The 22,470-nt window shown below is 35.8% G+C and overlaps 1 protein-coding gene across 7 annotated transcripts in view; it reads right to left on the bottom strand.

Annotated features, from left to right (window-relative positions):
* The window catches only part of CPLANE1 (ciliogenesis and planar polarity effector complex subunit 1), a 115,627-nt gene that overhangs the window by 76,867 nt on the left and 16,290 nt on the right, over positions 1 to 22,470 (bottom strand). For all 7 annotated transcript variants that reach the window (XM_070519747.1, XM_070519750.1, XM_070519748.1 and 4 more), the window contains exons 15-21: positions 20,283 to 20,447; positions 16,690 to 16,863; positions 12,568 to 12,796; positions 11,333 to 11,472; positions 8,456 to 8,673; positions 6,046 to 6,210; positions 2,702 to 2,840 (exon numbers count right to left, since the gene is read on the bottom strand). In XM_070519747.1, the coding sequence (XP_070375848.1) occupies positions 2,702 to 2,840; positions 6,046 to 6,210; positions 8,456 to 8,673; positions 11,333 to 11,472; positions 12,568 to 12,796; positions 16,690 to 16,863; positions 20,283 to 20,447 (1,230 nt within the window). The remainder of the gene's footprint in view (positions 1 to 2,701; positions 2,841 to 6,045; positions 6,211 to 8,455; positions 8,674 to 11,332; positions 11,473 to 12,567; positions 12,797 to 16,689; positions 16,864 to 20,282; positions 20,448 to 22,470) is intronic.

The following is a 22,470-nucleotide window of genomic DNA, read 5'->3' as shown; positions in this document are numbered from 1 at the left end:
AGGGGAGCATGATCCAATCTTTTCTTTTCAGAAAGGCACCATTACTACTGGATGTTTCATTGTTTTATATTTCTCAGGCATGCTGGGATAGAACTAAGTCCAAGAATCAGCAAGATATAGTGCAGCAACATACTAGGTAGCTAGTCATCTTCTAAAAGCATCATTTGTCAGTCTTTTTCAAACTGTTTGGATTAAAATTTACTACTAATCACTAGGCTATATAATTAATTCAGTGGGTCTCAATCATTTTAAAAAATAAAATAGAAAATATCAAGAGTGCATTGCACATAGAAAAAGTAAGGATATCTCATTAAATTTTCATTCTAGTTTTATATAGGGGTATGTTTGTACCGTCTTAATGTAAAATCAGCATCTTGCTGTAAGCCATGGTCAAAAAAATTTGAATACCCAAAAGATGTAATCAACTGAAACAAGAATGGAAGGAGTTCTACTGGACAAATGATTTGGTTTCCTCAATAAATGAATGGCGTGAAAAAAATAGGGGGAGGAAAAGTTTTATAGATTAAGAGACTAACATATCGGGGCCGGCCCCGTGGCCGAGTGGTTAAGTTTGCGTGCTCCACTGCAGTGGCCCATGGTTTCATTGGTTGATCCTGGGCGCGGACATGGCAGTGCTCCTCAGGCCACATTGAGGTGGTGTCCCACATGCCACAACTAGAAGGACCTGCAACTAAGATATACAACTACGTACCAGAGGAGATTTGGGAGAGATAAAGCAGGAAAAAAAAAAGAGAGAGAGACTAACATATCAATCAAAATGCAATGTGTGGAGGACCCTGTTTGGATCCAGATTTGTAAAAACTGTAAAAAGACACATCTGAGATAATGAAAGAAAATTAAACACAGAATAGATAATATGTGATATTAAAGAATTTTGATTAATTTTGTCACGCATAATAACAGAACTGTGGTCATAAAAAATTCCTTATCCATTAAGGACACATACTGAAGTAGTGAAATCATGATTTCAAACTTGCTTTCACATGATGAAATTATTGCAGGTGGGTGACAGGTACTTGAGAGCTCATTATATTGTCTCTAATTTCGTTTAAATTTTCTATAATAAAAAGCTTCAGGGGCCAGCCCCATGGCCGAGTGGTTAAGTTCTTGAGCTCCACTTTGGCGGCCCAAGGTTTCACCAGTTCACATCCTGAGCGCGGACATGGCGCCACTCATCAAGCCATGCTGAGGGGGCGTCCCACATGACACAACTAGAAAGACCCACAACTAAAAATATACAACTATGTACCAGGGGGCTTTGGGGAGAAAAAGGAAATATAAAATCTTTAAAAGAAAAAAAAAGCTTCAAAAAAGTTTGAAAGCCACTATTTTAGATAACAAACTAGGAAAGGAAACTTTGTAATCTAGCGAAATCACTTCTCAACAACCAAAAGACCAAATCAAGCAAAAGAGTAAATAGTCGACCAATTAAACAGTAGACCTCAGAGTCAAAATGAAAATACTAAAAATATGCATTCATTTAAATCACTTCAAAGAGCTACGTTCTATCAATAAGCAAAAATATTTTAATGAAGATTGTTGTAAATTTAACTCATTGCTTACAGACCCAGATTTTCAAGACATAAACTAGGATTGTACATACATTTCCAGGTGACACCTGCCTGGCTCTTTCTTTTGTCAGGTGAATGAAAAGTTTATGAAACCAAGCTCATGAAAGCTGAGAGAAGCAACTGAAAAGCACTTTAATGCCAATACAGTCTGAAAAATAGTCTGAGTTGAAGAACACACATTACTTGACACTAGTACTACGCAAGGGTCAGTGAGTTAGAAAGGAACTTTAATCAAAGTTTAGAGATAAGATCAGGGCTGAATATAAACATGACTGATAAGATTTAAGGATTAAGGAGAAAAGAATGAAATGATATCTAAGGTTTTTGTTCTTTTTAAACTTGTTACTCAGATACTGGACAAAGACCATGAACATGCAATTAATTTATAAGAGAACATAGCAAACTAAATGTTCAATATAACTAGCCAAATAAAGACATTATTAATATAAAACTATCATTTTTCCCCATTAAATTAATCTGAGGGAATTACAAAATTTGGCATACTATTTCAAGAGATATAAAATAGACATATTCATTAACTCAGTAATTCCACTGCTGAGAATCTATCCTAAGGAAATACTTTAAAATAGGAAAAGAAATGGATATGCCAGAGACAACTTAAATGTACAACTGAAGTAAATTATAATACAGTCACTAATAAAAGTCATTAAAATTAATAGATATGAAAGTTTATAAAAAGCTTAAGTAGGTATGTTAAGTTATAAAAGCAAGAAATGAAATTAATAAGTCAATACTGAAAGGTTCAAGACCTGTCCACTTACAGTACTTGGCAGCATATCCTAAGAGCAAGAAAATTACCACTGAAAGGCATTCTTGGGTGCTAAAATTCGAAATTTAAACAACGAAATGATGACAATAATGTCATAACTGTCACAATTCGTTTTAGATAATAAATTTCTAATTTAATACCACACACGTAGTACACGGCTGTTAAAAGACACTATTTACTTGTAAACACAAAGTAAAATCATAGAACATACTCTCCTTTGAAGAGTAACAACAGTTTAGAAACTTTCCCAAATCAAATGTAAAATATATCATTCATATTTAAGCCTAATTTCTAAGCAAGAAGTTCATTTTGGACAAACCTATTGCTTTAATGGAAACTTCATCGAGCTTGTAGTCTCCAGTTGCTCCAGGTCGAAAGAACGCTACACCCCCTTTACAGTAATTAAGTAACGACTGAGGGAAAGGACTTAATGAAGGAAGGGACCCTTTCATTCGAATCTGAAAGTAAACAACGACAGAATATGTTATCAGTCGTATAAGTCAATTTTTAAGGAAACTATAAAGCAACATACAAGGCAATGTATGGAAACATTACAGAATGGAAAAGACAGCATGCTTCCTATCCTAGGTAAGTAAAATACCCCTGAAATCAGCTGTACTTTCAGAAACTTAGTTCACAAATCTAATTCAGGAAACTCACCAGGTCAGATCTCAAAAGAGAAAAAGAAGGTTCTAACCAAATTACCAACTCTTGTTACTCAGTTTTGCCTGTATAAAAAAGTTTAATGCGGGGCTGGCCCAGTTGCATAGTGGTTAAGTTCATGAGCTCCGCTTTGGTAGCCCAGGGTTCACAGGTTCAGATCATGAGCACGGACCTACACATCGCTCATCAAGCCATGTTGTGGCGGCATCCCACATACAAAAAAATGGAGGAAGACTGGGACAGATGTGAGCTCAGGGACAATCTTCCTCACCCCAAAAAATAAAAAAATGTAATGCTATTTGACCCTGACTTTACCCACAGACATAATAAAGAAAATAAAGAAATGTAAGCATCCAATTCTCATCCAAAATAAAATTATGTGCAGTACCTAAAAAACAAATACAAAAAACTCATATCTACATACATAACTTTTTAAACACTATGTAATCTCTAAAAGTGACAGATTTAGAAAGTCACCATTTGGCAACCTCTAATAAAATAACGATTCTAGCACGGATCATCAATAAGTGCTAAATTAGGTAAAAAGTTCATGTGCTGATGGAGAATGTGATAGTGTGTGGGACATGACCCTAACTCACTGATCCAGCTCACCATCACTAAAAGTGAGATAAACAGACATACATGCCATATGATACGATACAACAGGGAAGTATACAACTCCACTTAGAAAGCATTTGTTTTTAAGAAAAAGTTAACCTTAATGGAATCACACTTCTCTACCAAGATGAGTGTAGACTAATTACTCACTTATGGGAAATAAAAGGAAAGTGGAACATGTTAAATGACACTAAATGAAAAAACAAATCCAGAACACATCAGACAATGCCAGAATACATTACAGGACAAATTGTTCTCTAACAAATCAAGAATAGAAAAAAAATTAAAGGGGACTGTTATAGAATAAACATTAAGAGACATACCAAACCCAGGAAGGAAAGGATTAGCAAGAGGCTTGTAATCTACTTTCTTCTTCCACTATTCACTTTCAGAAAGAAACGCATGATCTAGGCCAATTCCCTTGTAAGCATCCTAATGACAAACTTCTTGTCAAACATATTAATGGTATTTACCAGATGTACAGAGTCTGTCTAGGTTGGTTATCATAAATAAATCTAGAAAGTATGGATTTATGGAGTATGGCTCCCTGGAAAATGACACATAAGCTATATATGCAGCCAGAAAAGATTTGGGAACAGTGTATGCAATTCCAGATTTCTCTGTTTCACCTGTGTCTTTTGGTTACCTGTATCCTTGAAATTGTTAGTAAAGTTTGATTCTGAGTAAGACTGTTGATTCCTATGAGTCTGACTTGATAATACAGCACTTCCTGTTATCTCACAACCAAACATGAGCAAACTTCAGTTTGAGTACTGATTCATACTACGATATGAACAAACTTTAAAAACATCACACTAAATGAAAAAGCCAGCCAAAAAAGGCTACATATTGTATGATTTCATTTATATAAAATGTCCACAATAGGCAAATCCATAGAGACAAAAAGCAGATTAATGATTGTAAAGGCCTGGGGAGAAAAGAAAATGGGATGTGACTGCCAATGTGTTTCTTTTTTGGGATGATGAAAATGTTCTGGAATTAAACAGTGGTGATGGTTGCATATATATATGTGAATATATAAAAACCAACGAATTGCACACCTTAAAAAGGTGAATTTTATGATAAGTGAATTACATATCAATAAAAAACTAGTGAAGAAGTTACCTGAAATGATTCTGCACTACATTAGTTTTCTATTGCCAACCTAAGAAATTACTACAAATTTAGCGGCTTAAAACAACACACGTTTGGTATCGCACTGTTTCTGTGGATCAGAAGTCTAAGCACACTGTGGCTCAGCTGGTTCTCTGCTTACGGTCTCACCAGGCCAACCCAGTGAGTGGGTAACAGCAAGGCTGCCTTCTTTTTAGAGGTTCTAGGGGAAATCTATTTCCAGACTCATTCAGGTTGTTGGCAAAATTCTGTTCCATGTGGTTATAGAACTAAAGTCCCCCCATTTTCTTGGTGGCTATAGGCTGGGAAACATTCTCAGTTTCTAGAAGCCACCTTGATCTCTCCCAGATCATGGTCTTCTTCAAAGCCAGCAAGGGTGAGTTGAGTCCTTCACACTCTTCTAATCTCTCCTTCCATCTCATTTCTCTTGTCTTCCTTTCCCACTGCATCTCACTGACTCTTCTGCCTCTGTTTTCTGCTTTTAAGGGTTTGTGTGATTATATTGGGCCCACCAAGATAAACCAGGATAATATCCCTATATTAACATCAGCTGATTAGTCATCTTAATTCCACCTACAAAATTCCCTCAGTACAAATTAAAGCAGCATCTGGATTAATATCTCAATAGCTAGGAGATAGGAATCTTGCAAGCATCTTTAGGATTCTGCCTAGCACTTGCTCTATGCTTTAATCTTATATAGTTAATTTATTACTTGTAAATAATTTTTACAAGGAAGAATGTCTTTAGCTGTGTTGCTGATTTTAAGAGACTCCACACAGTCTTTACATGCTAATTGAGTTAATTAAAACCAGACTGAGTAAGACTACAGTCAGGAGATGGTGAGATCAACCAACAACGCAAATATAATTTACAGCTTTAAGAAAACCATTTCCTACAATAAACAGATTTTTCTTTTCTATATTTTTTATACTTTTCTATATAATTTTTCTATATTTTTATGGTAGCTGTATGCAAATTTCACCAATCTTTCTTTCTAAAAAAGGCTAATTTTCAAAAACGATTTGATAAACAATTTCTCAAATTCTCTCTAAAGGTTCCTACTAAAAAAAGCTATAGATTGTTTTAAACATAATTTTAATCAAGGGCCAAATTAAAGATATTTAACAAAGAGACAGTCAGACAACAGGCCTACAAAGGACCTGCCACTGGATAAGGGACATCCCAGTGGATGTCCTGTCTGGCTGCATATCAGTTAAGAATGCGGGGCTACTAAGACATTCCCATACCTTCTGCATGACTTTTCTTGCCCACCTCAACTGCAAGATGTACCACTGCGCGACAGGAAAAGAACACCGAGCCGCCCGGAAAAGCAAGAGAACACGTTGAAGGATTCCAGACACCTTCTGGCGATTATCTTTTTCAGCTTTTAAAAGAAGATCATCGCCGTCTTCCTGAAGAAGACAAAACAATCCATTTTAGTAGGTAGCAATATGGAAATTTAAAATATTGTAAGTGAAAATAAAAACAGTGCTTCTCAAACTAGAACGTACCTGGAGATTCATAAAGGAAATTTTGAGGCTTGGCCTTAGGAGATTTCAACTATAGCTATTTCTAGTGTCGAGGAAACATTTCTCTCCCTTCAAACAATACAAAGGGCCAAATCGACCCTAATCTCAAGTCTTCCCCTACAACAGTTAAAGCCCACCACTCCTGACTCCATTGGTGGAATGTTCCAGAGAGAGCTTCTTTCAAGGAGAATGCTTTTCCCTTCCTCTGCCTGGAAAAATCCTACTTGTATTTCAATGTCACCTCCTCTGTGAAGCCCTCTCACTCTGTGCTAGTATGGTACTTTGTTCAGACATCCACTATAGCTTTCACCAATTTGCTCTATACTGATTTATGAATCTGTTTCCCACTATACTGAGAATTACCCAAGAGCAAAGGCCTTGGCATGTGTCTTTGTATGATCATAGTGCACAGAGTCAGGTCCAACACGTAGTAGGACTCAATAAATGTTTGCTGAATAAATACTATTCAAGTCAGTAGCTAACGACTAATTTCCCAGAGAAGGAGATAATGTGAGTACTGTAAACATTTGCTTCCCCAACATCCTCCCACCAATGCCAATTCTTAATAGTACCCAATTGAAAATTGGGTATCTGCAGCTCTCCTACGTAACCCATAGGATTCAGGGAGAACTGATCTCACATCCCCAGCTTCCAGGGAAGGCCCCAATCAATTGCCAAGCAGTACCTTGCATTAGCTCTAGCCAAGAAGACTGATTCAAGGACAGTCTCACAGCGTGAACCTCAGTACTCTTGCTTGGAATGCTAGGAGAGAAATACTTTTGCTGTTTTTCTTTCTCCCCTTCCCTCTCCCTCTGGACACAGGCAAGGTATCCTTAGAAGCTGCTGGCAGCCATCCTGCTCCCACAAAGGCAGCCAGCCTTAAGCTGAAGCTGAGATCTCAGAAAACAAAGTAGAGAGCAAGAACCCAAGTCTTTGGTAACATAATTGAGTCAGAAAGCTCCCCTACCGCTGGGATTCTCAATTATGCCAGCCAATTCTGATCCAATTTTCTATTACATCCAACCCAGGGGTTCTAGCTGACACAGAGTGACATTTAGGAGAAATCCTACCATTGAGGACTATTTTAAGAAATAGTAAAATGAAGCAGTACTAAGGATAGTAACCAATTCAAACTAATATTAGCATAGGATATCCAAAAATACCTTAAATGCTATTTCTAATTTCTAAACCAAAATATTGAAGACTGAGATGTAAGAGGGAAAAGGAATTACTGAGAAATTCTATAAACTATTTAGTACTCCCATTTTGTAATATACTATATTTGAAATAGCAAGTGAAATACTTTTAACCTATTGAAACATAATTCTAAACAAATGAAAATATAACAAAGAATTCTAAATAAAACAAAAGAAAAAACTAGATACAGAGGTTGCCAATATTGAAACAGTAAGTAGTAATGAAACAATACCAGAATCACTTCAAAATATTAATCAAATATTAAAATAATTTAAACGTAAATAATTTACATTAACACTTTAAATCTTAAAACAAGCTAACTGTAATGTTACAATTTTCAATAAGAGCAGAAGAAAAGTTCCTGAGAGGAATACAGTATTGCTATTTATAAGACAGAACTATCAACTGAATAGTGCAAGAGAAGAAAAACGATCTTTCAAATCAAAGAGAAATCAAAGTAAGTCTTTCAAAAGAGGAAAGACAATGAAGTGAATAAATGACTGAAGTAATGTATGGCTTCTAAATTCTGACATTCATCATTTTGTTACCCTACACAAATGTTTATTTTTAAAAAAAAAAACTGAATATAGAGAAATACCTCTTCATTTTATTACTGCAATAATTTTAACATTTATTGAATGCTTACTATGTGTCCCAGGCCCAAAGGTAAAGCCTTTACAGGATACCTCACTTAATTCTCACAACAATGCTATGAGAGGCACTATCATCATCTGTGTCTTACAGATAAGGAAACTAAACAGCAGTGTGGTACAACGCCCAAGGCCATACAATCAGTAAACAGGAAAGGGGGATCTGGAAGGCTGTCTTCAGAGCTTGCATTTTTAACTTGATGATTATGATCAAATAGATTATTTTAAAAACTGGGAGTAGTCAACTTTAAATTAATTAAAAGATTAAGCATGAAGCTTACTTCACTAAGAATAGCTGGCTGAGGACAATATAATGGAGGAGCTGGAAGATACAAGCCGATGGGCACCAAGCCCCACAGTCTCTTGCTGAAGTCCTTGGCAGAGTTTATCAGAAGCTGAAACGTCTCTGAAAGAATGTCTGCATCAGCCATAACTGCCGCTTTCAGTACTTCCTGTACGGAACCAAAGAGCATATTCGCATCTTCCTCTTCAATGGGATCTATCAAATTCAAAATTAGGTAAAATAGTTAAAGTTTACATTATACGTATCCTATTTTGTAGGGTAAAATTTCATATCTGAAAAAGCTGATCATCAAAAATGAACACACTCAAGGCAGGCGCCATGGCGGAGTGGTTAAGTTTGCACACTCTGCTTTGGCGGCCTAGGGTTTCACAGGTTGAAATCCTGGGCACAACATGGTACCGCTCATCAAGCCATGCTGAGGTGGCATCCCACATGCCACAACTAGAAGGACCCACAACTAAAAATACACAACTATGTACCAGGGGACTTTGGAGAAGAAGGAAAAATAAATCTTTGAAAAAAAAAAATTAACATACTGGTTGACAGGCAAAACATCCAAACTTCTAAAGAGAAATTTATTAACTATTCTGTTACTTTAAGATTATAGGAATCACAGCATGAGACTTTTCCAGAATTATACAAGATACTGTAATAAGAACTATATAATAAAAATATTCTTGGAATATAGTCCTGAGTCAAAAATAATAATAGAATATTAAGGGAAAAAGGAATGTCAAGAAAGATACCAAAAAGTATACAACATTATGTGAAGGAAGTGGGAGAATAATTTTTTCTTTTTCTTAATAGTTCATCTTTTATAATAAAAGTTAACAAAAATGACATGATATAAAGCTAAAAACACAGAAAAATACAAAATAGTCAAACAGCATGGCTTGAATTATATCAATATCTATATATATGTGGACATGTCTCAGAAGGCAAAACGCAAGAAAATGCAGGTGGTAGAACTGGGGACTTAGGGATTTTTATATGAGGAAATATTTTAAGCATACTTTAAGGTACAAAAGATAATGTGAAAACACTCATGTACTGACTTCACATCCTTGTCTGATAGTAACATTTTTGTATATACAATTTAGATTTTTTTAAAATAAAATGTTACAGATAGAGCTGAAAATTCCTTATGTGCCACTCATATTCCACTCCCTCTCTCCAGAGGTAGCCATTTGTTATTTATTTTTATCTCTCTCTATATTTTGTGTGTGTATATATAGAGAGTTTAAATTCATTTTCCAGTTCCCTAACCATCTGCTGAGTTTTTTTGTTTTTAAATTGGTTTATTAAGGTATAATTTACATACACTAAAATGGATCCTTTTTAAATACAGAGTTCACTGAGTTTTGACAAATCTATACAGCCCTGTAAGAACAAACATTTCCATCACCCCCAAAAAGTTATCTTATACTGCTTTCTTGTCAGTTCCCTTCTTACCCCCAGGCAGCCACTGATCTGTTTCCTGTCCCTATAGTGTTGCTTTTTAGAGAATGTCATATGAATAGAATCATACAGTACGTAACCTTTATTTCTGACTTCTTTCATCCAACATAATGGTTCTGTGATTCATCCACATTGTTGCATGTTATCAGTAGTTCGCTCCTCTTTATTATTTATTATTCCATTGTACAGATATATTGCAATATGTTTATCCACTCATAGGTTGATGAGTATTTGGGTTGTTTTAAGTTTTTGGCTATAATGAAAAAGCTGGTCTTTGCGTGGACCTTTGTTTTTATTTTTCTTGGGTAAATACCTATGAGTGCAATCCACTGAGTTTTTTATTTCCTCTCTGTTTCTGACCCCTGGAAATTTCCCTTACTTTCTCTAAGTGTATATTTTAATATACAGTCTTGAAATGTATATTTTATCTAGAAACACATTTTATCTATGTATATATTGTGAGAGAGTCTTCAGATCATCTAAAACAACATACTTCCAGAACTGGAAGTTCACACTGGGAATTTTTCAGTCCATTATTTCAAAATCAACTTTCATGTAGTTACATTACCTTTTCATTTGTCTAAAACACAAATGAGAACTAGACAGAAAATTAACAAAGAAAAGTTTACAGTCATATTTCCAAGTATTATCAATTCATTCTAGAAAGAGAAATTATAATTAATAAGCTCTAGGAATCCAGAGTTAGAAGTCTTATTCCTTAATGGAGACAAGCACTAACAAAACCTCAAGGGTCCCAAAGTAGTTGCAGTTTTTATCATTAAATACATGACTTTCAATAACTGACCTCATTACTTTTCGTCTAAATTTCTCCATCTATAAACAGATAAATTTTATAGGGCTCCTGAGTAAATCTATATAATGCATTATATTATATTATTATATTATATTATATTATTATATTACATTATTATATTACATTATATATTATATATATTATATATTATATTACATTATAATAATGATTATATTATTTTAAATTCCATAATACCACTTTGAACTTTTCAAATGAAATACAAAACCATCTCCAGGATTTATACACTAGGTGAGAGTTTAACATAATACTTCTAAGTACCCTTCCATGTCTGGGAGTCTATGATTCTCTGACTATAAAAGAAAATAGTCCAAATGCAGCAAAATTCAACTATTATAAAGGTATTTATGGAAAATCGGACTATCATTCAGTTATGGACCATCATGTTTTGAGCTGGTATCAGTTTTGAATGTTTCCATGCTTAACAATAAATAGCACTTCTCTTTTTGATAAGCTTATTTCAAAGTGTTAATGTATTTGTGGATATTTACATGCTTTAAAAAATACCATAATGTTTATATTAATTAACCTGATATATGTGTCAGACCATATGTAGGAACACACCTGTAAATTGCTTGTATTTTGAGCCCATTTCATTTTTTGCTTCCAGAGAGGCTGGCTGACCTAAAAAACACTGGAGTTTTTCCTGGAAAATCTGTGCTGGAGTCATATTTAAAGGTAGATTCAAATCCTTTTTCTTGGACCTGAAATCACATAAATTAAGAGAAATGAACCCAAATTTTGAAAAAAGGAAATATTCACACATCAAGAATTAACCATGAATTTTAAGAAACAATAAAATTCACTTTCTTATTCATCTTACATATAGAAAAGAAATATTCAAGGAAATATTATATTAAGGAGAGTATTAAGACTCTCCCCAATTATGGTACTAACATATCTCCCCCTCCATATTCCCACTGTTGCCTGTGTAATAGGTACTCTATCCCAACTGAACCACACCTGTTTTTTGCCACATGCCTTTGGTTGTGTTTGGAACGTTCTCCCTCCCGACAGTTACTCAATTTGTTAAGATCCTATCTTTCCTTCAATGCTCATCTCAAATTACATCTCCTATATAAAGTATGTCCTGTCCTTCCCCAACGTGATGTTACTCCTCTCCCCACTGAACCACTGGCACTTTTCTTACCAGACCGTGTAAATTACAATAGTGTTTTGTCTGATTTTCTCTGTTAAAGTATAAATGCCTTAAGCATTGAAACTATGTGGCATTTAAGTTTATATCCACTAAAATACCTGGCACAGAGCTTGGTACAGAGCAGTTACCTAATAAATAAATATATGTTGAATTGAAAAATATAAAAGACACAGCAATACCATAATATTGAGAAAAGTTAAAATACAAAGATTAGTTTGATGAGCTTAAAACTCAAATCCTATTCGGGGTAGACAAACTTTCCCACTGACTAGAAGCCCTTTGAGGGCAATTCTAACAAATAAATGTGCTAAAGAAACATTTTATCACAAATAAGTAAGCCACTGAGCTGTCCAACACAGTAGCCACTAGCTGCATGTAGCTATTTAAATTTAAATTAATTAAAGTCAGATTGAAAATTCAGTTCCTTGGTCTGAAAAGCCACATTTCAAGTGCTCAATACTTACATGTGGCTAGTAGCTCTCACATTGGACAGCACATATAGAACATTTCCATCACCAAAGAAAGTTTATTGGATAATGCTGAAATGAGGATTCCACAAAATGTGTAAATACCAGCAATGAGAGAGATACATGATACTATTATACTATTTCTTAACTTAAGTTTGCCTAAAAATACAAACCTTGTGAAACTGCTATCATGTTTACAGAAGAGTTGGAAGGCCACACCAATTGAAACAGATGTCTTCCAGTCTCCAAGTTTATGTGCCAACCACACAGCCTCTGGGACCAGGCCACCAATAAATAATAATTCAAGGGCATATTCAACTGTCCATACATTAGAAAGATTCTGATCTCTAACAGCACTGGCCACCTTAGAGTGTTGTAGAGGAATAAGTCGAAGGGGCTGCTCTGTGAGTAAATTAAAGAAAATGGATACTACAATTACATATATCAGAACTCATGCCTCCTTACATGGGTACATTTCTCTCCTCAGTAAGTATTTTCTATACAAAACCATAAGGAAGATACATACAAAATGGGCTAAAATAATACTTAACAAATCTACAAGTTTTTCTTAAGCACTGAAGAATGTGCCTCAGTGGGTCATGAAGCAAATGTCAGCGTTCTTAAAAAACGACACAGAACAGAGTAGAAAGAGAAACAGAAGAGACAGTATCTGAGGGCATTACACGAAATAAAGGTAAATATATTTCAATAAAACTCTTGTGTCACATAATATAAACATACATATATACAGTCCTAAGTACTGGATCAGAGCATACAATTTATTAGCGTGGGGTGCTCTGAAATACATGTCTATTTCTCCTACTAGATCAGAGACTGCATTTTACCTGACTTTGCATTCCTCATAGTGTCATGCAATAAACAATTATTTCGAGGTAATAATCAAGAGTAGTAAGTGTTCAACATATTAGTGTTCATAAGAAAGTAGAAAAGTGTGATTTTCAATGATCCTGACTAAATGATAAGATTTCAGTCTAGCCTGGGATTAAATAAAAAAGGTAACAACCTTCTCCCAGCCTCTGTACCTTTCCATAATTACAGTAACTTAAGCAACTGGAAAATACAATGCCAGGATTGTTGTTTTTAAAAAAACACGTATTGCTAAGACTTTCACTCACTCCCTCAAAATAAAACTGGTAAATGGTATATACAGGTTTCTGCTCCTTGAAATAAAATGATTATTTTCTCATGCGACCTACACAGGCTCTGTCCACACCAAGCACTAACATTTTAGCTCTCTGACAAACACAGCTGGATGGAAACAAAAAATTTAGTCAATCAAATTTAGTCAATTGAATGTTTGATTCTGCATAGGTAAAGAGCCTGGGTACTCACTAAATTTTTCCGATTTTTTTATTTAGTACGAGCAAGGCACTGTACTATTAAAAGAATCTGAGTGATTAAATTTTCTGAAAATTTTGCTGCTTTCACACAGCAAACATCACATCAAATAAGCAACTCAAATCCCCAATACATTCTGTCACTAGTTCTGACTGGAAAGATAAACAAGAAATGTATCCTAAGTCAAGCCTGCCAATATCATTTTTCATGATCCTAGGAAATTAAATAAATTAAAGGATATATACAAAGTTCCAGATATTTAAATTTTCAATAATCACATTCTCGAGCATAGAAGAGAATATAAAACCTTTTTCCTACCCTCTCCTCTCATTGGGAAGATATTTACAAAGGGAATAAAAAGTATGTGTGTCTGAGCTCTTATGAATATTTATGAATCTGTCCAGAAATAATTCACTAATTCTATCAGCTTTCTTCCTAGAATGTGACAAAGATGAGTCTTCCTTAGGTATGCAAAGTGATCTGTAAAGATAAAGATCACAAACAAACAGCAAAAGTCCTATAAATATTGTAGGATAGGAAAGACAAGAAATTGAGACAAATTTTCTAAGTAGCAGAATTTCATCTTTTTTTCTTTTTTTAAGATTTTTCTAGAAACCACATGGAAGACTACCTACCTTCTTCAGTAAAATAATGTGGATTAAGGATACAACTTGCTGTCAGAAACATTACTATCAAAAATAGGGAACACAAGTATAAATACCTAGGTTGTTAGAAAAAAGTGAGCTTAAATATAAAACCACAGTAGTAATAAATAATGTCATATGTATAAGGAAATAATAATACATATCCAAGAGTCTTGGTCAGGAAAGCATAAGGGTGAGAGAAAGGAGCACAGGCTGTTCCCAGGGAGAAAAGGCAGAGAGCACTGGCTGAATCTGAGTTAGGACACGGTGGAGGGGGACAGGAGAGCGGGCAGATCCTGGAAGAAACTGAGCACCTGTTTCTCTGCTCACCCCAGCTCCCTAAAAGTCATAATCAAGTCAAGACCAACTCTTCTTCCCCAGGGAAGCAGGGACCTGCTAGAAAAGGGACCACTAGACAACTTGCCTTATGATCCTACCTCACACATGACTCTCTAGGGACCAAAACATCCTCAAGAACCCCAGGTGAGACTAGAGACTAGCACTCTTGTTGAAGCATCCAAGTGGGTGAGGACAGTCCTCAGCACCTACCTACCTCCTGAGACCCTTATAGAACAGAAGAGTCTGAACACACAGCTCAAAGTCCACAGTTCCATGATGATCAAACGTGCTGATGACTTGTTGCTACCTCTATTAAACTTCTAATTACATTATATCTTATAGTACTCTAACCTATGTGTGCCTCGTACATATTTATCGGTTCATGTTATTTCCTGCTTAAAGCCCTCCAATAACTTCCCATTGCACTTAAAATAAAACTCAAGATTCCTTACAACAGCTTACATCATCTGGCCCCTGTCTGCGTCTGACTTCATCTCGCATCACTCTCCACCCCATCCTCTATGCTCTGGCCACACCAGTCTTTCAGTTTATCAAACACACTCCCTCACAGAGGTCTTTCCTAAATTTCCAATCTGATATAGCCACTCAGCACAATGCATTATTCTATTTCAATTCTCTGCATAACAATTATCACCATTTGATATATCTTGTTTATGTATTCATTTAATTTTCTGTCTCGATCTATTAGATGCCAACTCCATAAAAACACAGGTACTTTGGGACCAGCCCAGTGGTGCAGTGGTAAGTGCGCACATTTCACTTTGGCGGCCCGGGGTTCACAGGTTCGGATCCCAGGTGCAGACATGGCACCATGTGACAAGCCATGCTGTGGTAGGTGTCCCACACATAAAGTAGAGGAAGATGGGCCTGGATGTTAGCTCAGGGCCAGTCTTCCTCCACAAAAAGAGGATTGGCAGACGTTAGCTCAGGGCTAATCTTCGTCGAGAAAAAAACAAAAAACAGGTACTTTATCTGTTTTGTTCACGGCAGTTAGGATAAATCTGTTTCATAAGTCAAAAGAAAACAAAAAAAATGCTATATGTGTTGTCATATTATTGATTTCATATGGTGTAAGCTAATATATTTCCAGCACTTAGAACACTGCCTGGCAGATAGCAGGCACTTAACAAAAATTAGTAGAGTGAATGAATTATCAGAGAAATCTGTGTACATGTTTATTTCCATGAGGGAAAGGCAGTTATCTAGCACAATTTAAGTACATTTTCACCCTATTAATGAAATGATTAAATAGAACAAAGTAAATGATTCAAATAAAAGTATAAAAGTAAATCATCCAAATAAAATTAAATTCTAAATTAGCACACTCAAAATATGTTAAATGTCCACATTTTTATATAAACAAAGGTGGCAGCCCTTTCACTTTACAAATGAAACTTTGGGGCTGGTCCCATGGCCAAGTGATTAAGCTCGGTGCACTTTGCTTCAGGTTCCCAGGCACACACCTATACCACTCCTCAGTGGCCATGATGTGGCGGTGACCCATATACAAAACAGAGGAAGATTAGCACAGATGTTAGCTCAGGACAATCTTCCTCAAGCAAAAAGAAGATCAGCAATAGATGCTAGCTTAGGGCAAATCTTCCTCACAAAAAAAAAAGGAGACTTTATACATACCAATTTGTCCAAAATTTGTGATTAAAAAATCCATATTCAATAAAAACAAATCCAACAATTACCTTTCTCAGATTTTACACATTCACAAATAGTCACTGAACATCTCCTATGTGTCAGGCACTAAGCTAGAACAGTATTATTTCCATAGAATAATGATCACCGTATAATATGGTTTCAAACATTATATGCAAAAAGACCAACTCTTCTTCCCCAGGGAAGCAGGGACCTGCTAGAAAAGGGACCACTAGACAACTTGCCTTATGATCCTACCTCACAGGTGAGAAAAAGGTATATTACCTGTTTTAATATGAAGAGGAGGAAGAACATTCACGTTGTGAGGCGGCAAAATGCAAAGCAGCTGATTGGCGAAATAGGCGGCCATGAAGCGAGCCATGGACTGGACAACCCTCACTGCCGCCTCAGGACGAGCGCCTGCAGTCACTCCAGACTCACAGTGAGACTTCTCAGGAACTAAGGGACACAGCAAGTGACCAAAGGAGATTCTGATCAAACCACCAAAAAGTAATAGCATTTAAGACCTCAACATTATACAAGAAGAAAATTATAATTAAAATCTTTTTCTGAGATGAGCACCCATGGCCTGCACAAGCTAATTTATAAAAGGTAGCTATAGTTCCTTAGTGCCAGTATCTTGTACAGGACTGTCTGTAAAGTAGGTCACTATTTTTCCTATTCTTTTCATCTGTTTTAGGTAAGTACACCAATCTTGTGTGTGAAGAGTCATCCCATGATCTGTGGCACACTAGGCACATAATAGAATCCAGAGTTTTTATAACGTATCATTCACAAGGTCCAAAATATAAGTAAATATTATTATGCAGGCTCATTTATAATCTATAAAATGAATGTATTAGTTTCCAGTGGCTACTGTAACCAATTACAAAAAACTTGGTGGCTTTAAACAATAAACATTTATTCTGTCATAAAAAAAAAAGGTAGCTATAGTTCTTGAAGACAATAGGAAAAAAACAGTTAGCTCCTAATTATAAGAACATATACTTAGGAACTGCATATGACTTGAAATTACTATTTTTTTAAAAAATGGAAGGATCTATGCAGAACAATCCAGCCATGATGGACTCACAAGCTTAGCATTTCATTATTTTCCCTTCTTCCTGCCCTTTCCAATTCTTCTTCTTTGATGAAAGGAGGCAGGGTTTACTACAAAGATAATCTGAAAAGCACCAGGACAGTGATTCTTAATGCTTCTTTCTGTACCATTAGGTCTGGGGATTATGATATACTCCCATTAGTAAGAGCGGCTCACTACTACAAGATTCTTTTGGGAGATAGGGACAAAAGGAATGTGTGGGGTGGAGGGAGAAGGCTAGTGGTGGGGAATTACATCAGGATTTCTGGGTTGATTCTGATATAAACTGGCAAGAGCAAAATATGTGTCATCCCTATTTGAGAACCAAAACTTAGTAATATAAGCTGGAATACAGAAATCTGAAAATAAAGACTTAAAAACTATTAAATATAAATACTAATTAACATTAATTTTTGTGAAGTATATGGCCCCAACAATAGCAAAGTCTCTTTCCTTCCCAAAAGTCATCTGATATTCACAAGAAGATTAAATTCTATACGTGTATCGACATTTCTATCTTGTCACTGCATACCCCAGCATCTACCATTCCTCTTTTCATATAGTAGGCACTCAAGAGTATTGTTAATAAACTTTTTTTTATATAAAGGGGATCTTGAGAAAATTTTATTAGCCTTCAAGCAATATTCTTCATTTGGTCACTGTAAGTTTGGAAAAATCATACTACTTCTTCCCAATTAAGTTAAAAATACATGGGTAAGAATTTTTTTCTCCTGGTAAAACTTACTGTAGGAATTATATAAAGGTAAGATTTCCAGTAATCTTAATCATCCAAAACTCAGGAATAAGCCCTTTAAACAGGGAGCAATCTGATTCTAAAAGACATGATCACAGAGTAAAATAGTAACAACTCAGAAGTCAAAAAATTTGAAAGGGTAATTCTGTACATGGCACAGTGATGATGTTAATAACGGCGCCTTATGCAATAAAATTAAATTATAACTATATAGAATGATTTAATAAGTAAGTACGCAGGAAAGACAGAACATAGTGGGCCTGCTTATAAGGTTGGAAGGCTTGCTTATAAGGTTGACCCTTGGCCAGCATCTGGGAACTTGGATTCTGGGAGGATCTCCACTACCTTATCTGATGAGAGTGGCTCGCTGGACCTAACTGTACAAACAAAGTGGTCTATGCTGAACACCTGCTTTCCTTCTGAGTGTGTGGAATTTTGGTATGGGCTACGCAGAGGGGGCCTAAGTGACCAGTCCCAAGTTAAAAGCCCTGTGCACTGATTCTCTAATGAGCTTTCCTGGGAGACAGCTCACATGTGTTGTCACAACCTGTTGCTGCAGGAATGAAGCGTGTCCTGTGTGACTCCACTGGGACAGGATCCTGAGAGGCTTGTCCCTGGTTTCCTGCAGACTTCACCCCGTGCACCTTTTCCCTTTGCTGATTTTGCTTTGTATCCTTTCATTGCAATAAATCACAGCCCCGAGTACAACTATATGCTGAGTCCTGTGAGTGCTCCCTGTGAAGTCTTGGGGACCCCTGACCCAATACGCTTCATATACTCTAAACAATCGTCATTAAAAATTAAAACAAATACATTACTACAGGTTCAACTTATCTTGAGAGTTAAATCATGTAATGACAATACTGCTGAAAAAAATGAATATCTAATCAGTTAAAAAGTCACAGATAAAAGTCTTTCACTAGCTAGCTAGCAGAACTTTCTGGAGGGAAATTTGACACAAGCATCAAAAGTCTTAAAACAGTGGATTCTCTTGGATCCAGTAACCTTGTTTCTAGAAATTTATCCTAAAGAAATTATTAGTAGCACTTACAAAAATTTATGTACACTGCAGCATTGTTTAAAACAGTAAATAGTGGCAACAACCTAAAATGTGCAATAATGGGGAAAACGTTTAATAGGTTTTCAAAAGAGAATATCATTTACATCGGAAAATATTCATCATAATATTAAACTTTAAAAGATTACAAAACAGAATATATAGCTCTAATAAGATACACATAGAAACATAAATACATGTTAGATTTATAAGTGATTTTTTTTCTTCTTTGTACTTTTTCATATTTTCAAAATTGTCTAAAATGAACATGTATTACTTCCATAATGTACACAAAAAGCCAAAAAAACAAAAATCACAAAGAGTAAGCAATCTTTGTTGCTACAAAGAGTAAGTAACAGTGGTTGAAATTAAAAAATTCAGTTGGAACGGACTCCATTTAGAAAGTTCTGATATACTGGGCCTTTCAGACACATTCATAAGCATAGTATAGATCTAATGGTCTACCACTCTACAACCGTTATAAATATATTATGTGTTCGTTCATATGTATCGTTCACTCTGGTTATTGCTTAATTTTAATATACCTCTTTTAAAAAGGGCAATCCAGATACTGTGCAGCCTCTTAGATTTTTTAAAAGACTCAAAATACTTCGAAATTTATTTTCATCACTTCGCTAAACCATCTTAAGCAACAGTTAAAGAAAATATAAATGTACTAAGGAAAAATACTTGGTATCTGATATTGTGTCTAACAAATATGACTGAGAAAACAATTGCATCAGTTCACAGGCAATCACTGCTAAGCCCTAGGGATCCAAAGACAGAAAAAAAAAGCAAACAAAAACTAGGGACTTGCTAGTGAGAAGCTGACAGTCCAAAATTCACCGTAACATAACTTGGTCACCATAGGAGGCAGAGCAACTAGCTTTCATGTATAAGCGATTTCATATCTAAGCCTATACATGCAAATTAATAAGATTAAACATACTAATTTTTGAAAAGCATACCTGAACAATCTTCATTTTCTTTTACAGGCAGGTATGACCACCTCAGTATTTCTCTTACTAGTTGATCACACAATCCTTGAGCATCATTTAAATTATAGCTATAAAGGTAGCAGTATAAAAGAGAAAGATAATAGCGTATCTGAAGAAAACACGTCCTTCTTCCTCCTTAAACAGGAAAGAATTAAGCTTACATTAAAAATATGCTAGCAAGGCAACGTTCTTAATCTGGGTGCTAGGTAGACAGGAGTGTTCAGTTTATGAAAATTCATCAAGCTGTACACTCATATTATGTGAACTTTTCAGTAACTGTTTTATACTTCAATAAAAGATGTTTTTAAAAAGAAGTTAGCAATAAGTTTTTTCATTTTTAAGTTCTGAACAATTTTCTTTTTTTTCTCAGGCCCTAGGATGACTAAGATTTTATCCAAAGAGAGCTACAAATCCTTATCATCTTAGCTCTAAGGTTCACTAATGACATTTATCCCAATTACATATGGTATGAAATAGAAAGGAAACTGCTAAAAAAAAAAAAAAAAAAAAAAACCCCAAGAAACCAAACCACATATCAAACAGACAGTCAAAGAGAACTTCCAAAGGAGAAGAAACTATCCAATAAGACAGGAACCCCTGACCACTGCCTTCGAATATCTGAAGGGTGTTTAGGACTGACACTGCTGGTTGCCTGCCCCTTATCTATTCTTCCTATGTATAAGAATTCCAATTTTATTTGGGGTTACAATGCACCCAGATCACAACTTCCCGTTAGGTGTGGCCATGTGAAAACGTGACTAAGTTCTGAACCAAGAGATAATATTGTGTAGAACTTCCAGAAAAGCTGCTTAAAGAGAGGTAACTCAGCTAGGAGGTGTACCCTTGCTTGCCCTTCCTGCCTTCCTCCTTTCTGCTGCCTAGAATATGGATGTTATGGCTGGAGCTCCAGCACCCATACTCATGTAATGGCCTTAAGATCGGAAGCAATGCACTAAGGATAACGGAGTAGAAAAACTAAAGGAGCGTGGATTCTTGATGAGAAATATCAAATCAGCCCCAGACTGTCAACCTCTGGTCTCCTTTCCTAAGAAGGAGAAATAAACTTCTTTCCTGTTGAAGTCACTGTTACTTTCAGACTACATTACTAGAAGCCATTCCTAATGGATACTGTTGGAAATGAAATTAAATCGAAAGGTCCGCAATGGAACTCATTACGAAAATTTTTCTCCAGCAGAATCTCTCATCTGCTTGAATGCCACTCTTCTTCACCTAGTTGGACAATCCTTAAATATGAGAACTAATTTAGTAGACTTCCTTCTCCAAATCTATTCAGTCATAAGTCCAACTGATTAAACCTATTAAACATTTGTCAAACGTGACTTCTGTTCTCCAGTACTCTTGACATTGCTTTGGTTCAGGACCTCCTCAACTAATTTTCTCGCTTCTGAGTAAAACCCACATCTCTACACCACACTCCTACAAATGACCCTCCACACTGTACCAAAGTGATCTTTCCAAATGGCCTATATTTATTTCAAAAGTTCTCTTTCCTACATAAAACATCTTAACTGATCGCACTGTCTTCAGGATAAAATCTTAATCCCTTGGCACTACAGACAGTTCGTTCCTTTATCACGTGTTCTCTACCTTTCACCTTAGCTCTCACCACCCTACCTCCAACATTACATATGTATATCATATGATGTAGTCCTATTAAACTACTTGCAGTTTATGAAATTGTCATGGTTTCTCATGCCTTTTGCTTTTGGAATGCTATATCCTCTGCTAAACCATTCTCACTACTTTAACTGGGCAATTTCTACTCAATTTAAATGTCAACTCCTCCAGGTTTTCCCCAGACTGATTCTTGCACTCCGGCCTCAGATTGTGTGACGTGTCTTCTGTATTTCCCCAGCACCATTCATACAACATAACAAGAAAAGTGCTGGCTGTTTATGTAATATCTCCTTTAGACTGTGGGCAACTTGAGGATAAAGTTGTTGACTTCAGTTATTCCTAGTGCCTAATACAGTACTAAGCACATAGCAGCCCCCCAATAAATACTGGTTAAGTAGGTGAATGAATGAAACATACAAAGCCAGAGCAGTCAGAAAATATATTTAACTGTCCAAATCTGACCATGTAGTATTTGCAGTCAGGGCTATCTCCAAGGTCACCAGCTGAGAACACCTGTCAG

The sequence above is a fragment of the Equus asinus genome, chromosome 10 (genome assembly GCF_041296235.1).
Source record: "Equus asinus isolate D_3611 breed Donkey chromosome 10, EquAss-T2T_v2, whole genome shotgun sequence".
NCBI lineage: Eukaryota > Metazoa > Chordata > Mammalia > Perissodactyla > Equidae > Equus > Equus asinus.
This window is presented reverse-complemented; position numbering and strand designations above follow the sequence as displayed.